The sequence below is a fragment of the Ursus americanus genome, chromosome 3 (assembly GCF_024610735.1).
Source record: "Ursus americanus isolate L20-20 chromosome 3, mUrsAme1.1.p, whole genome shotgun sequence".
Lineage (NCBI taxonomy): Eukaryota > Metazoa > Chordata > Mammalia > Carnivora > Ursidae > Ursus > Ursus americanus.
Genome location: NC_142129.1, coordinates 83,155,977 through 83,173,807, shown reverse-complemented (window position 1 = coordinate 83,173,807; position 17,831 = coordinate 83,155,977). Strand labels below are relative to the sequence as shown.

General features: G+C 43.0%; 1 protein-coding gene across 1 annotated transcript in view; it reads left to right on the top strand.

Annotated features, from left to right (window-relative positions):
• The window catches only part of SLC26A5 (solute carrier family 26 member 5), a 49,818-nt gene that overhangs the window by 18,615 nt on the left and 13,372 nt on the right, over positions 1 to 17,831 (top strand). Inside the window, exons 2-8 of the mRNA XM_087861162.1 lie at positions 1,195 to 1,399; positions 3,190 to 3,329; positions 9,538 to 9,648; positions 10,772 to 10,938; positions 11,479 to 11,643; positions 13,821 to 13,973; positions 15,280 to 15,362. Coding sequence (XP_087717288.1) covers positions 1,248 to 1,399; positions 3,190 to 3,329; positions 9,538 to 9,648; positions 10,772 to 10,938; positions 11,479 to 11,643; positions 13,821 to 13,973; positions 15,280 to 15,362 — 971 coding nt within the window. The 5' untranslated portion in view covers positions 1,195 to 1,247. The remainder of the gene's footprint in view (positions 1 to 1,194; positions 1,400 to 3,189; positions 3,330 to 9,537; positions 9,649 to 10,771; positions 10,939 to 11,478; positions 11,644 to 13,820; positions 13,974 to 15,279; positions 15,363 to 17,831) is intronic.

Genomic DNA, 17,831 nt, shown 5'->3' with positions numbered 1-17,831 from the left:
AAAGTTAAGTTTTTGAGATTTATTGATGATAACACAAGTAGATTTAGTTCACTTTTTTTTTAAGTTTCTTTTTTTTTTTTTTTTTTTTTTTTAGATTTTATTTATTTATTTGACAGAGAGAGAGACAGCCAGCGAGAGAGGGAACACAAGCAGGGGGAGTGGGAGAGGAAGAAGCAGGCTCCCAGCGGAGGAGCCTGATGTGGGGCTCGATCCCATAACACCAGGATCACTCCCTGAGCTGAAGGCAGACGCTTAACGACTGAGCCACCCAGGCGCCCCAGATTTAGTTCACTTTTTAAAACTACTTATAACATACAATATATCACTCTACCAAAATTTACTTTTTGTTGTATACAGGTAGACATTTAAGGGTTTTTTTTCCCGATTTTGCCATAGTGAACATCCTTGTACACATTTTCATGTGCACAAATATATTGGGTTTTTATTCCTTAATCATTTCTTTTACTCATGTTAACATTCACTATGTGTAGCATATATATATATATATATATGTATATATATAATATATGTATATTATATATATATGTATATATATAATATATGTATATTATATATATATAAATCTACCATCCTGATTGTCTCAAACATGACAACATCATCACCTTTAAAACCGTATTATAATACTGCACTGATATTTTCAACTTACGCCCTTTCACTAGTCACCAGGAATTTCCCTCATGGAGGTGTATAAACCTCAGTTCTGAACCGTGGAATAATTTAAGGAGTAATCAAATGTGAGTACAGAATTGGAGAGGAGGATAATATACCTTCAAGAACCTTGGGGTCAATCTAAGGACTGATCTTGCCCCTTTTCCTGGTTCCTTGACATGTAAATGATCCGTGTCGGCCTGAGTCACTCTTCTCCTCATATGCACTGAAAGCCAGCTGACTGCAGAATTTAGCCACTGAATTTAATATGAGTTTCTGTTAAAAGCATACACATTACCACTTATTGCCCTGGGAGGAAATAAGTCACATATGGGTTTTTTCTTTTATTGATTCTAACTTCATTTGATTTATCAATGGTCGCTAGATACTGAGGTAGGTGCTCTGGGATGTCCGAAGATGAAGAAGTCCTCCAGCGAGCTCACAGTCCTGCAGGGAAGAGATGCTTAGGAACAGTCATCTGTCAGATTTTGGCATCTGAAATAGGCTCTTCATTTTCTCTTTTAGTGACTCTCAGGAAATGCTTGTCTCCTGCTGTTGACGCATAATCTCAGAGGACTATGGATCATGCAGAAGAAAATGAAATCCTCGCAGCAAGCCAGAGGTACTATGTGGAAAGGCCTATCTTCAGTCACCCGGTCCTCCAGGAAAGACTGCACAAGAAGGACAAGATTTCGGATTCCATCGGGGATAAGCTGAAACAGGCATTCACGTATGTTGTGTTTTAACCCGTTTCCTTTATCCCGTCATTCAGTGATGACAGAAGCAAGGTCAAATGTATCAAGAAAATCTGGCGCGGTGGGGAAAAAAAACAAATGGTGAGCACTTAGGGTTTGCAGAACTGTCCACACAGTTCACTCAGGGATAGGTATTTGATTGAACCCCAGCTTCATCATATATTTCACCCTATTTATTAAATTCTGATTATACTCGCACCCCTTTAACAGTTTAAGCACCCTTTTTTCTCATACTCCACCACCTTTGAAATATCCACCTCTTCCTTCATCTCTCAGGAATGTTCCAACCACTCCGTCTTTTTTTCCACCCCGGCTTCTACCCCATTTGGCAATATCCTGAATTTAAGACCCAATGCAGGCTGTCAAGGACGCTCAGTGTCCTAGGACTCCTCACTTTGGAGACACTAACACAGCCATGTTGCAGGCCTGGGAATGGTAATACGTGTGTGCCTGACGTGTGTGTCTCTTGAGAGCTCCCGAGATTAGGTTTGATTGCTGCCTTCTGCACCCTTGGGACCACACGTCCGTGCTCTGTGTTCACGTAGCTTCACAGGGACCCTCCGCTCTAGGAATGATCATCAGAAGAGTTTTAAAATGTATTCACTGTAGTCAGACTGAGTTTTAATCCTGGTCCCAACCACCTACCAGCTATGTGCTTGCATTTCCTGCTCTGTAAAATGGGGATAATAATAGTACTTACATCAAAGAGTTCCTGGGGGTGAAAATCTGTTAATACATGCAAAGTGCAAGGCACACGGCAATCACTACACAAATGTAGCTAGTACTGATATCTTAATTTCCTAAACAAGGAGCCTGGCATCTAGTCCCGTTTGTTTCCCTCAAATTCATAGCTCTTGCTATAGTTGCCCCAAATCTGCTTCTAGTATCTTCCTTCACCTGACGATCAGATACTTCTGGCTCCTAAAGACATGGTACAAAGTCCCATGTGTGCTGCAAGAATGCATTGTGTTTTGAATGGAATAAATTGCTTCCTTGTCACCCAGAGGCCTTGGGGCTGTCCTAGTGGTGATGGAACCCATCTGTCCGTGCTCTTATTCAGTGATGTCTCTGATGATTGGCATAGACTAGCAAAAGGACTGGCCAGGGCCCAGAATAGTCTATGTATCAAAATTAATTGAACTCTATAGGGATTAAATACAAGGCCTGGGTTTTATTAGCACGTTGTTCCACCTGATCAAGACAACCAGACACAGAATCCACTACTGCAGGCCAATGACAAGTGGTGTTTTGAGTTCACTGATCAAAGACCCTGAAGTGTTGAATACATACCCATAAAGCTCATAGTACTTATATAAATTTCCTTCATTTTATAAGGACAGGGGAAACTAAATGGGCCTGCCCATCAGTGGTTCCACATTCAAAAATTTACTCAATCAGTAAATAATTCCCCTGCTTTGTTTTTACACCAACCTAGAAAGTACATTAGAATTTCATCTACTAAAATAATAGCTTCTGGGGTATCGCAATTATTTTCAAGCTAAATTTGTCTTATTTTTCATGGTAAGTCGTAGGGCATTATTATGGAGCCAATTCAGATGTTTCCATTTAAAAAAAAAGGGGGGGGGGTTTACAAGCAGCTCTTCTTGTTTCTGTTCTCTGCAAAGTGGAAAGGTCATTCTTAGCACAGAGTGTGAATTTTTCCTTATTGCTCCAGGATATGGGGAAGGGAAAATGCCTTGGTGTGGCTTCTGTAGATGTGTTCCTCATTTTATTTCTGGGTTTGTTTTGTTTTTTGTCCTCCCAGATGTACTCCCAAGAAGATACGAAATATCATTTATATGTTCCTGCCCATAACGAAGTGGTTACCGGCATACAAGTTCAAAGAGTATGTGTTGGGTGACTTGGTCTCAGGCATAAGCACAGGGGTGCTCCAGCTTCCTCAAGGTTAGTAGGTATATTTATTTCTTTGTGTTATTTCCCTTGCCACCATCGCTTCAAACAATTGTTGACCTTTTTTTCTGTTTACTTTCATCATGATTGCAAATTCATAGTTTTTATCATATCATTCTGCTCAACTTTAGCAGTCTAAAGGAATTCTTCAGAAACATTTACCCTTAAAAAGCCCAGAAACAGTAGTAGTAGACTATGATGATACTAGTTTGAAGATCAGTATATTTCTAGGAACTGCCTGGGCCTGGCCTTACTTCTTCTTCTTTTTTTTTTTTAATTTTTTTATTATATTATGTTAGTCACCATACAGTACATCCTTAGTTTTTGATGTAGTGTTCCATGATTCATCGTTTGCGTATAACACCCAGTGCTCCATGCAATATGTGCCCTCCTTAATACCCATCACTGGCCTATCCCAATCCCCTCTCCCCTCCCCTTTGAAGCCCTCAGTTTGTCCACAATCTCTTGTAGTTCATTCCCCTCTCCCCTCCCCTTTGAAGCCCCCAGAGTCCACAGTCTCTTGTAGTTCATTCCCCCTTCTGTTTACCCCCCCTTCATTCTTCCCTTTCTTCTACCGATCTCCCTGCTATTTCTTATGTTCCATAAATGAGTGAAACCATATGATAATTGTCTTTCTCTGCTTGACTTATTCACTTAGCGTAATCTCTTCCAGTCTCGTCCATGTTGCTGCAAATGTTGGGTAATCGTTCTTTCTGATGGCTGAGTAATATTCCATTGTATATATGGACCACATCTTCTTAATCCGGTCATCTGTTGAAGGGCATCTCGGCTCCTTCCACAATTTAGCTATTGTTGGCCTTACTTCTTGCTAAGTTAATCAGTCACTCAATGAATGTGTTGTTGGAGTTGTCATTGTTAAGGATCTTGACTTTTAAGTCCATATTCTAATTATAAGGGACCAGGATTGCTAAGTTCCTCTACATTTCTGTGATTTTATCTGTGATATAAGAATTTAAGAAAATGCTCATTAATTTATTCATCTATTTATACATGCTTATCAAGCATCTCTCCAGCCCTCCTTGTCCTTATGGAACTAACTATCCAAACAGGCAGAAAGCACATATAAATTTTAACTACAAATGATGTTAAATACAATGAAGGAAAATACAGGGTACCAGAAGGTAGTAATAGGGGAACCTAACTTAAGTAGGTAAGTCATAGAAACTTCTTTAAGAGAGATTTGAGTTGCGCCCTGAAGGATGAATAGGGGGCAGGTAAGGAATGAGAGGAAGTGCATTTGAGGCAGAAGGAATAACATGTGTGAAGACACTTAGTACGGAAAGAATTGAGTATTTGAAGACTTGGTTTGAAGAATTCATAGAAAAGCAGCTTGCTAGGGGTGTAGGGAGTGAGGGGCCGGCGGCCAGCGAGGTGGGCGGTAGCAGGTCTGCACAGCTTTGTTGGCCACTCTTTGGATTCCACTCTGAGGGCACTGAAAGCTATCATCATGCTTTCACTTGGGGTTTCTTTCTTTCTAAGAGGTTTCTAGGACTGCTGTTGGGGGGGGGTTGATTTGCTTGGTGGGAGGGGTACCAGAATGAAAGTGGGGAGACCAATTAGAGGTGACAATGACTCAGTGTCGGCAAAAGGTGATAATGGCTTGAACAACCTCTAGGTCAGTTGGCCAAGAATCTGTTTCCTTCTCCAGTTTCCCAAAAATTAATTACCAAATGATCAATTTGTAAAAAAAAAAAAAAAAATCACTTCCCCTAATGATCAATTCACTGCATTTTTAATTTTCCAAGTGACTATTATACCAAATCTTTTAAACAAAAGCCTTACACCAGGTTTAGGATAGTTTTTCACATCCATTTTGGCACCAACACCCCAAGGGCGGAGAAGGGGACAGGTTCAAAGGCAGAAGTGGGGGCAGGGAGGGGAGCACACAGCGACTCAGCATCTGAAATGGGAAATAAGTGAAACAAACAGTCAAGTGGGACAGATAAAGCTACAGGAAGTGATTGCAGTGAACCCGTGTAAGCTGATACTTCGGAAAAGACCTCAGGGTTGTGCCGAATTAGGTTAAAATGCCATTCCACAGATTTATTTTTGAACTGTTAGCATTCTTCCATCTTGAACTAGGGTGGTGGTGATAAAAATTTAAAAAGTTGGGGCGCCTGGGTGGCACAGTGGTTAAGCGTCTGCCTTCGGCTCAGGGCGTGATCCCGATGTTATGGGATCGAGCCCCACATCAGGCTCCTCTGCTATGAGCCTGCTTCTTCCTCTCCCACTCCCCCTGCTTGTGTTCCCTCTCTTGCTGGCTGTCTCAATCTCTGTAGAATAAATTAAATAAAATCTTTAAAAAAAAAATTAAAAGAGTTATAAAGATACATGCTATATTTTATGGTGAAATCAGCCAGATTGGCTGTTGGATTAATTGAGGGGAGAATGGGGAAGCAAGGCATGTCAAGAATTACTTTAAGGTTTCTGGGCCAATGAGTTGGATGTGGGGACATTGAGGAAGAAGGAGGTCAAGAATGACTCTCAGATTTCTGGTTCTAACCTCTGAGGGTTGGAGGTGCCAAATGCAGACGTAATAAAGACTGCAGGAGGAATGGATTTGAGAGGTAAGTTTGAATATGTTAAATTTGAAATGCTTGTGAGATAGACAAATAGATATCGCATATTTATATTTAAAATATAACGGGCTAAAAAGAGAGCTGTGAGCTAGAGATGTCAATTTGGGGATCCTTGACATACAGGGGACATTTAAGCCACGGCAATAGACAAGGCCACCCAAGAAAAGAATGCGAGTGAAAGAGAAGAGAGCCAGGATCAAGCTTTGTCCAACATTAAAGACCAAATAAAGAAGGAGGAACCAGCAGAAGAGACTGAAAAAGAAGCATCTGGAAAGGGGAAAGGAGAACCAGAAGCCTGTGGTATTACAGAAAAGAAGAAGAATGATCCAGTAGGTTGAACACTAAGAGATGTAAGTCATCCTACAATCAAATTTGTATGGAAAAGGTATTTTTCTGCCCATTACTAGTCAACGAAGATAGATAAATAGGAAAAACAAAATGTAGCAAAGATAGAGATCCAAGAGATAGTAAGTTAATTTCTTGAGGTTGGTGAATTATTAGTAAAAAGACTTTGTTAAGCATTCAATTAATGGATTCATGAATTTAATTGAATACATGATTCTGTCTCTAAATTTAAAATCCCTCTAAAATGATGGTAAAGGAGAGGGAAATGGTGTAAACTAGCAAGGACAAAGAAGATGGGGGAGCAGATGCCGTGGAGCAGGGGAAAAAAAAAAAGGCAAGTGATAGATGAGTGACAACTGAATTATCAGAGTGGAAAAAACCAGCTGGTTTTTGGGTGTCTGCCTTGCAGAACGTTGGGAAATGGGCAGCTCCAAGGATTGTCAAAGGTGAGAGTCAGGCAGAGGGCTAGAAGCAAGAGGATTGTTTGAAAGTCTGTATAATAAACAGCAAGCACATGCCCACCCAGGTCCCCACCGATCCCATGCAGTGGATGGCAGGTGAAAACACTGGAAGATGTCAGGAGGAATGAGGTTACACGCTGACCTGTGCACTAACAAAGGCTCTTCCTTGCCCTGAGCAGCTCCAAAGAGCCTGCGAGGACTTGCAGCCCAAGGCAGATGACCCATCTCCAGAGAAGACAAAGCTATAGTGACAACTGGGGGTTCCCCAAACAAGATGCTGGCTGGTCCCCCAATTGCCATACAGTAAAGCTCACCAGTAAATAAAGGGGGCGAATGCACACGAAGCTTCAAGGGAGAAAACAAACCAAACAGAAAGAAGGAACTCACTGGGCACATAAATAATGGAGAAGGCAAAATAAGACCTATCTGCTCTGTAGTATTCTCAGCAGGTTATGAAAACATACTGAATCCATGAGATAAGAACAGGGTGTGATTTTAAAGATTTTATTTATTTCGAGAGAGACCATGAGCAGGGGAAGGGACAGACGCAGAAGAGAGAGAATCTCAAGCAGACACCACACTGAGCACAGAGCCGCACACGTGGCTCCATCTCACGACCCTGAGATCACGACCTGAGCTGAAATCAAGAGTCGGACGCTTAACCGGCTGAGCCACCCAGGCGCCCCAGGATGTAATTTTAAAAGGAGCCTTCAGAGAACAAGAAAGAGATCATGAAAATTAGAATTATGATAGCTGGGATAAAACACTCTGTCAAAGGGTTGGAAGATAGAGGAAATCTGGAAGTAGAAGAGAAAGATGAATATGTGCGCAGTAAGAGAGACGAGACAAGAACACCAGGGGATCAGTCCTGGCGTTTCGTCACACATGTACTGGCAGTTCCAGAAAGAAGAGGTGAAACAGAAGGGAAGATACCATCAAAGAATATTTTCAGATTTGAAATACATGAGTCTTCAGACTGTGAGAAACCACCAGGTACCCAGCAGAAGAAATAAAAAATAAAATGAGGCACACCATAATAAAATATCAGAATACCAGGTATAGGGGCGCCTGGGTGGCATAGTCGTTGAGCGTCTGCCTTCGGCTCAGGGCGTGATCCTGGCGTTATGATCGAGCCCCACATCAGGCTCCTCCGGTGTGAGCCTGCTTCTTCCTCTCCCACTCCCCCTGCTTGTGTTCCCTCTCTCACTGGCTGTCTCTATCTCTGTCAAATAAATAAATAAAATCTTAAAAAAAAAAAAAAAAAAGAATACCAGGGATAGAGAGAAGATCTCAAAACTTCTTAGAAAGGAAAAAAAAAAAAAAGTCACATAATTATGATATGAAAGCTGAAAAACTAGGAAGTCAGTAGTTAACATGTTAAACTGATAAACTGAGAATCATGCCAACACGTTATTTAGAGCAAGGTTTCCCAGCCCCAAACGGTGCCAGGAGCAGCCCCCACCCTCCATCAAGATGATAAAAAAATGTCTGCTGACATTGCCAGGATGTCCCCTGGGGGGCGGGGGAGGGGAGCAAAATCCTCTCAGTTGAGAACTGTCGATTTAGAGAAACAAGATAAATGGTAGAAAAACAGCTAAACAAGTTGGAAGTGAGCACCCCTGGGGAGCAGAACCTGGAGGTAAGGCAGAAGAGAGCCTGCTTTTCTTCAGAGCCTTTTAGTACTGTTAGGCTTTTTAAACCATAGGCATGTGTTCCTTTGAAATAAAAATTAAAAAATAGAAATTTGTTTTTTTTAAAAAGACAACATTGAGATAACCATATTATTATATATGAAATAGGGCTGCTTCCCCACCTCTTCTTCGGCTAAAATTTTTTTCTTCACAACATAACAATGCATTAAGTGAATTTTCTAGTTGTCCCAGATATTTGGTTGAGCCCCCTGAGCTGAGAACAAGGGGTGTTTATAGTCTCCACATTCTCAAAAGGATGCCAGACCATCTCTGCAAAACTATGAGTAAATGACACCAAACCATCTCTTTAGTGCATCACTTCAACAGGATATATTCGGGGACCAGGGATATGATAATAAATCTGGAGTGAGAATTTTCTAGAGAGGTGAAAGCGCTATACATTTCCCCTCCTCTAAAGTCAAGGTACGTGTGACTGCAGGAGAATGACTCAGAGCGCTAGACATGTGTCCTCTGGAGTTTGGGGGTTGCCTAATTCTTGCAAGAAAAAGAATCTACGGGTAAAAGGGTATAAACTGCCCATGTAGGCAGAATGGAAAGCCCTCCAGTGGGCGTGGCCTGCACTTCCGAAGTTTCTTCGGGTAAAGGTGCTTTCCCATTGGATAAGTGGGTGCTCTGGAAGGTAACAAGGCTTGGCTCATTTGAAAGGTGCCTGCCCAAGAAGACTGCCTACGGAGGAGCATATGCCCGCAGAGAGAACCTGGAAGAGGTATAAGAACTGGAAACTGCGAGTTCCTTATTGAAAAGGAATCCGCAACGAACCCACAGAAACACCCCTTAGAGAAACAGCCAACATTTGGCCATCAACATGGATTATAGCTACACCAGTCAACTAAGACTTTCTGCCCTTATTTAGGTTGGGAAAGAATAAAGCAGAAAAAAATCCACCCCTTGGCAAAGAGGAGATGACGGGGAAACCGGTCTCAGCCTGGGTGTAGGATTGGGGTGCCAGGGTGGGCAGGTTAAGACCCATCTGCTTAAAATACCGTGCCTTTCACCGCTTCCTCCTAAAGCGCCGAGAGATAAGTACATGGGACCCTCTGCCTTCTAATGATCTCTCCATATCTGTCTGGTTTCAATCCCACAGGGTTAGCCTTTGCAATGCTAGCTGCTGTGCCTCCGGTGTTTGGCCTGTACTCTTCATTTTACCCTGTTATCATGTATTGTTTTTTGGGAACCTCCAGACACATATCCATCGGTAAAAGCTTAGAGTTGCTATGTTAGTGCCGTTCCGTGTGGGTTTCCAGCTTTGCAGTGTGCCAGAGAAATTGCGTGTTTGTTCTCACAACATCCACTTCATAGAAACTTTGGTTACTGCATACGCACTAGGTGCTTTGTAAAATGAGACTCTCCGCAGATTTCCAGAATGAATAGCTTTCTTATAATCTTGACATAACGGGGAGAAAAAGACCATTTTCTCCTGTAAGAAGAGCAGTTGTTGAAATCTGGGGAGTAAGTACTTTAGTTCATGATACAGTTTGCTTGGATCTGGTTTTTCTTTTTCTTTTATTCGTGTTTTACTGCATGTTCCTAAGTACTATGCATGTATTGCGTTTTCATCCTCTTTGAGGCCTTGAATTATGCATTATTTTTCCCAGTGTATTTAGGATAAGATTTATATGGACTTCATAACAGTGTTGGTGCTGCACGAGGCTGCTAGCAGTGCGCGTGTGCACGCACACACACGCACACACACTGTTTCCAGTGTCTGGTGCTGGGTAAAAAATACCCCCCCAACTGTAGCAGCTTAAAATATTTACTTGATTATCTTGCAGATTTGCTGTGGGTCAGGATTTGGGAAGCGCTCTTCTCAGGGTCTGTCAGGCAGTTGTGAGTCAGAGGGGGAGCTGGAGCAGCTACTCTCTCCCTCCCTCCCTCCCTCTCCATCCTTCTCTCCACTGGGTCCTAATGGAGGTTGCTCGCCCTCTGGCCCAGCACAAGCAAGTGCAGATATGGAAGCCATCCCCTTCTGTTACCTGGCTTCAGAAGCCACGCAGTATCACATTTGCTGCATTCTTTTGGCGACTAGCATGTCACAAGCCCACCCAGATTGAAGGAGAGAGGAATTAGACTACTTCTTAATGGGCAGGTGTCCCGGTTCTGGAAGAGTCCATGGGGCGGAAGATATCCTTGTGGTCATTTGTAGAGAATGCGATGTGTACATACACAGCTTACACATAACCCAGGGGCGGAAGGCCGAGGGAGAGCAGTGCAGTTTTATGTCAGTGATGCTTTATTGACCCTCACCCGTGTCTCCCTCGGCAACAACCCCGGGAGATACACCAAAAATGATTGCCTCAGTTAATGCTTCATTCTGTCAGGTCCATTTGCTGTGATCAGCCTGATGATTGGCGGTGTGGCCGTTCGATTAGTACCAGACGATATAGTCATTCCAGGAGGAGTAAATGCAACCAATGGTACGGAAGCAAGAGATGCCTTGAGGGTGAAAGTCGCCATGTCTGTGACCTTACTCTCGGGAATCATCCAGGTACTATTCACAGGTGGAGAAATGGCTCTCATTTGTTCATTGAATAAATATCTGTCGAGCCTTCGTGGCTGGTGTACGTGGTTGCCAGGGTCCAGCCAGCAAAGGTCTGGAGCTCCGGGTTCAAAGCGCTCAGGAGCACCAGCCCCACGGCACGCCCGGCTTAAGCTGGTATTTACGAGGAGCTAGCAAGCTTCCGTTGAGATTCCAAAGGCAAGAAAAGTTTAAAGCAGGATCGATCAGGAAGAGGCCTCTCTTAACTGCTTGGAAAAAGCAGGAGGTGGCAATTGACTGAACCCGCCCCAGTCCTGAGGAACAGGGAAAGTACGAGTGTGCCCAGAGCCCCGTGGGGCTCCAGGCCGCTCCACACTTTCCCATTTTCTGTACAACCAGCGTTTCACCTGTGAGCTACTTAACTGCTGCAGGGGCAAGACTGTCCTGTTAGAAAGTGGTCCAGAAACAACTTTTGTGTGTTTTCTGGTTGGTTTTCGCTTCCTGATCTATCACGTGACTTCTTTGTTTCTTTGTCATTAAAAAAAATAGTTTTGCCTAGGTGTCTGTAGGTTTGGATTTGTGGCCATATATCTCACCGAGCCCCTGGTCCGGGGGTTCACCACCGCGGCCGCTGTGCACGTCTTCACCTCCATGTTGAAATACCTGTTTGGAGTGAAAACAAAGCGGTACAGTGGGATCTTTTCGGTGGTGTATGTAAGTAAGCTACTTCCCAACTTCCTGGTATTTGTTTTCCCTTCTTCTTCCCCCCTCTTCTCTTCTGTGTCCCTGTCACCTTCAATGCTCACTCTTCCAAGAATTACAGTAAAATGGATAAGATCTCATTATTCTAAGACGTTTCTGAGAACCCTACACGGGGAGTTAAACCTTAAAGTCCCATTTTATTAATAGGTGATGCCTCACAAGGAATTTTTTTATTAGGCCTTTATTTGGTGACCGCACCTTCACCCTAATTACGGGAAGGGACTGCTTTTTATTAAGACCAAATAGTGTTCTCTTTGGGAACTAACATAATTTAAAGGCATCATGGGAGAATGCATCTCTCTCTAAAACTGCTTACTCCAGCAGGCAAAAAAAAAAAAAAAAAAAAGTCTGTAAAAGATTTAACTAACACGATTACCCATTGAATCGAATAAAATATATGTGGACGCTTGCACCCAGCTCAGAGAAAATATAAATTACTTGCAGGCACATAGGGAACAATGCTAAGAACTAATCATGTTGAAACTGATCACAAATTCTAAAAATTCAATGTTTTCTCACACAGTGCAGTGTAATTAGCAATTGATAACTAAATGTAGCTTTAAAACACCCATACATTTGGAAAACAAAAAGCCTGCTTCTTAATATTCCATGCATAAAGAGGAAATGATGAAATAACTGAAATCAAATGACAGCTGAACACTTCATACCAGAAGCTCTGCGATGCTGCTAAACAGCCTTGGGCCGAAGGGCCGATGGCCTTTGCCGGCGTTTCTGTGCCATGCACCGTGGTGGGCACAGCAGTGAGCGGGCAGATACGGCCCTTGCCCTCTTGGAGCCCACGTCCGTGGGAAGACAGATAGTAAACCATTAATTGCATAAATATGTAATTAATTACCAACTGTGTTCCATGCTATGGAGGAAAGGTACAGGCGGCTGTGAAAGGTAAATAGGGAGATCTTTCGATTAGGGGTCTAAGAAAGTCACTATAAGGAAATGACATTTAAATTGAGTCCTCGATGGACTAGAATGGGATCAAACTGTAGGAACATGCCTTAAATAACTAAACTCTTCATTTCCCATAGTAGCCAGTGACATGCTTCCTACACTGAGATTTCTCTCAGTGCCTTGTCACAAAGGAAAAAGAAGAGACCAGCCCCTGAGTGTGCTGTAGGCATCAACAGGCAAGGTGTGTAGCCTGGGCTCAGTGTAGCCCACTCTCCCAGGGGCCAGATGAGTACTGACCATATTTGGGGTGCCGAGACTGCAACCCTAGGATAAAAGTAGGAGACTTTCTTTTCTTTTTATTTTTTTAAGATTTTATTTGTTTATTTTTGAGAGAGAGAGAAAGCACCAGGGAGGGAGGGGCAAAGGGAGAAGCAGACTCCCCACTGAGCAGGGAGGGAGCCTGATTTGGGGCCTGATCCTAGGACCCCCAGCCTTGTGACCTGAGCTGAAGGCAGACACTTAACCAACTGAGCCACCCGGGCACCCCGGAGACTTTCTTTTCTAACTGTCCTGGGCTTCTTCCAAACTTTAGCACTCTCTTGCCTTTGAAGTGCACCTGCTCCCTCTTTCCTGTGCTGACCCGGACGACTTTCTCCCTCTTTTCCCTCCAAAAAACTTCTCTGTGTATTTACCTTTGCATTATTTTGCTGATATCAACCCCTAATCTTTCCTCATGCTCAGAACTCAGCTTAAGGGGTACCTCTCTGAGTATGATAATATTACATTGAGCCGTTACAGAATCAAAGAACACTGTAATATAAGATTGTTGGAAAACAATTACCACGACAGGGGTTCTGGATGGCTCAGTCAGTTAAGCATCTGACTCTTGATTTCAGATCAGGTCATGCTCTTGGGGTCGTGAGATGGAGCCCAGCGCGGACTCTGCCTGGGATTCTCTCTCTCCCTCTCCCCTGCTTGCTCATTCGTGCTCTCCCTCTCTCTCTAGAAAAAAAAAAAAAGAATGAAAACTGTAAAGTTGTATGACTGGGTAAACATGCCTCCTGATTGGTGGGAGAGAGAGATTTCAGTCTGAGAACTTTCAACTAGGAATGCGCGGTGGCGGGATGGCTAGTGTGAGTTAGCTCACCGGTGTCTCCACGAGCGTCTCTGTCTACCCAGGGGCTGCTGCTCGATGTAAACGTCCAGTGTTCACTGTGTTACAGAGTACGGTTGCTGTGTTGCAGAATGTTAAAAACCTCAACGTGTGTTCTCTAGGCGTCGGGCTGATGGTTTTTGGTTTGCTGTTGGGTGGCAAGGAGTTTAATGAGAGATTTAAAGAGAAACTACCGGCACCCATTCCTTTAGAGTTCTTTGCGGTAAGTCAACTTTGGCCACAGATGCCTCGCTGTTCTGGTGAGGGATTTGGACAGGGGAGGAACAGGGAGTCCCTCCCTTTTTTCTCCCAGTCCTGCCAAGAGAAGGGTAGAATGTGTCAAGGGAAACATTCACAAATATGCTAAAAGGAAAGGAAATCTAGGAGAGCGTAGACAGGGATGATTTTCAAAGTCTAGGTGAAGGCCATCCGTAAAAACTGCAATATGAATTATCTCTGAGTGATGAGATTATGGAATATTTTTCTTCCTCAAAATTTTTATTGGCTAATTGTTTTATAATGAACACCTGCAACTTCAATAACCTAAAGAAATTGAGCTGTTTCCATTTTGAAAAGAGACAAAGTTTCCTAGACTTTCTTGGTTCCTGGCATTCCTAAGCCAGAAGAAATACCTAACAGTATTAAGTAGTTAATACATATTTACAACTTAATACATATTTACATCTCACAACTTAGCAACTATTATAAAAATAATGCACGTGCAGTGAGCTACTATATATTCTATTATGTTCTTAAATGACCACAATGGTTTATTAATAACATTTGCCTTATTGGTTTCCTACGGCAGCCACTACAGTGAGGACTGGCTCCCTGCCCTGGCCAGCCCTCATTCTCCCCTGGACGACCCACTCAGAAAGTTCGATAGCAATAGTTCTTCAAGACGAATAAAATTGCTTCTCCTTCTGTTATGTTCCCGTTGCACTTCAGAAAGGGCTGTACTTTACACACCAACTCAGTCTGTGTCCTGACCGTCCAGGAACACTTATGCACAACAGCGTTCTGTGACCCCGAGTGTAGCTGAGCTGGGAGACCGCTGTGGGGCTGGTGGAGGCCTCTAGCCACAGTTGACGCTGCTGACGCGAACACAGCATCAGCAGGATTGTGGGTCCAAACATATCTTTTCTGATGACACGCTGTCAGGACACCCCCCCCTGACAATACACTCTCCAACATCCTTTGTTCACGCCATCTTAGTCAGAAGGGCAGAGGCAACTCCTAGAAGGTTTTAGGACTCTTCCTGTTTGTCGTCAGCAGGCCAAACACCTCAGCAGGGAACAGAACAAAATAAAGAGGAAAGAATGCCAGGCCACAGGCAACTGTAGAGTCCATTCTAATTTGGGGGGAGGGGAAGGGCCATCAGAAGTTAGAAATGCTAGAAGCTAACTATAATTCTGTTTTTTAAAACTGGAAGTTGAAAGTGAGAACAAGCCAAACATCGTTTGAAGCTCATGTTTGTGGCGATTGAATTACCATCGATGAAGGCACATTCGGATTTATGTCTGTTCTAGGTGGTGATGGGGACTGGCATTTCAGCTGGGTTTAACCTGAAAGAATCCTACGACGTGGATGTCGTCGGGACACTTCCTCTGGGGTAGGAAAACCGTTTTAAGTAACAGTGTGACTTGAATAATCAATAGACCTATCGTTGTTTCTAACTCCTGCTTTAGCATTCTTAAAATCAAAAATCTCTTTTATTTTTTCCTACGTATCAACTAGCTGAGGCTTTGGGTTTTTGGGGTTTTAGTGGTTTTTTTTTTTTTTTAATTGTAAAAAAAACAACACATAATGGAAAATATACCATTTTCATCATTTGAAGTGTACAGTTCAGTATGTTAAGTATATTCACATTGTTGTGAAACGGATCCCCAGAATTTTCTCATCTTGCAAATCTGAAACTCTGTACCCATTAAACAAGAATTCTCTGTTCTCCCTCCCCTCACCCCACCCAGCCCCTGGCAACCACCATTCTTTATCTCTGAATGTAACTACTCTTGGTACTTTACAGCAGTGGAATTCTATTTGTCTTTTTGTGACTGGCTTATTTCATTCAGCATAATATCCTCAGAATTCATCTGTATTGTAGCAAGTGACAGAATGTCCTTCCTTTTTAAAGCTCAATGCAATTTCACTGGATGTATATATACCACGTTTCGTTTATCCACTCACCCAACAATGGACCTTTGGGGTACTTCCACCTCTTAGCTACTGTGAATATTACTGCTATGAACATGGGTGTGCAAATATGTCCTCAGGACCCTGTCAGCAGTTCTTTTGGATATATACCCAGAAGTGGGGTTGCTGGATCACAAGACAGTTCAATTTTTAACTTTCTGAGGCACTCCCATACTATGTCCCGTAGCGATTCCACCAACAGTGGTATGCAGTATTTTCTTTGTTTCCCATTGTTTAGCACTTGCTGGTGTTTCAAATCTCTCTTCGGGTGGCATGGGAATTAAAAACCAAAATACCTAAATCTAGCCTGACACTAGCTGGGTGACCTCAGGCAAGTCACTTATCCTCTTAAAGCCCCAGTCTCCTCCCCTTTCAGGTTAGCACAGTTGTCGCCTCCGGTCTCAAGAGCAGCCGGGAAGCCACAGGATCTCATGCATCCGCCTGGAAGCATTTAAGACATGCTAATTGGAAGCTCTGTGGCTCATTATTTCAACAGATTTTCTAGTTTCAAATCATCTCTTCTTTGCTTGATTGGTATTCTTTCATCTAACTCTACATTAAAATTGTTTACTACTCTCTTTATATTTGAAGGAGCTGGAATAACTATGAGCCTCTCTTCTCATCTCAGTCTGCTCCTCTCCGAAGTGCTCAGGCTTCTCTGCATCTCTCTGTCTCTGTCTTCCTGTCTCTCGTACTGTCTCTTCCTCTTGCCATCCTCTTCTCTCTTTCCAGATGAGCAGAATCAGGTGTTCGCCCAGATGTTGGGCGTTGATGAACCTGGCATCGTGCATCAGGCCTTGCCTCTGGTGCCATCTAAGAATCTCCTGGGAAGCGCAGGGCCAGGAGTTGCTCGTGAAGCCAAAGTTCTCCCCCCACCCAGAACAGGTGTTGAAGGAGGAAGCATGCACTCCGCTTCAAAACAATGGATTGCTGTCATGAACATGTTACTTGTGATTCCGTGTAGAGGTATAACCCAGTAGTGACACTTGCTTTTCTACTTGGACTTACAATTTATAAAATACTCTTCTACCCACCATCGCCATTGGTGCCCCCAGTCACACTATTGACATATATGCTATCCTCATTTTACAAGGTAAGGAAGTTCATTTACTTAGCATATGTTTAACATATAGCTATTATGTGCCAGGGCCACAGCAATTAAAAACAAAAGCAGCCATGCAAGCAGAAAACTGTCTGCCCTCACGAAGCTTATATTCTCCAGCGGCGGAGAGGAGGGAGAGGGGAGAATTAACAGTGAGAAGTGCTGTGAAGAAGAGGGAGGGCAGGTAAAGGTGGGAGGCACTGGGGTTGCTGTGTTAGGTAGGCTATCAGAGAAGGCGACATTTGAGAGACGTGGATGAGGTTTAGTGGCTCACTGGTGAGTCCCAGCCTGGACCCAGAATACAGTCGTCCGATGCTCCATGGTTTGCTGTTTCCATTACCTCACACCTGGGTCTCTAACATAATTAGTCATGTGTAAAGCATTAGTCTTTGGCTAGATCCAATAGACAATTCTATTCAATAACTAATTACAAATAATTTGATGAAATGTGAATTCTTACACTTAGATTTCTCCTTTTAAAAATTCGCATACAGTTCACCAGTTTCTGCCCAGTACCTTCCTTTCCCTATTGCACTGTACCCAAATATGTTGCTTTTCCTCCATGTGTGAGAGCCATACTTCAACAAACAAAAAACAAACCAACAACAATAACAGTAACAAAACCACAAAAAACAAAGCAAAAAAAAATTTACCTTTCCATAACTTGGCTACCCTTTCTGGAACTTCGCCCAAAACCAAGCAGGAAACAAATCATGCTTACCTAACTACCTATATTTACATACAATCCTACCGTTTCAGTTATCTGTGAGTCTTACTGCTGAATCA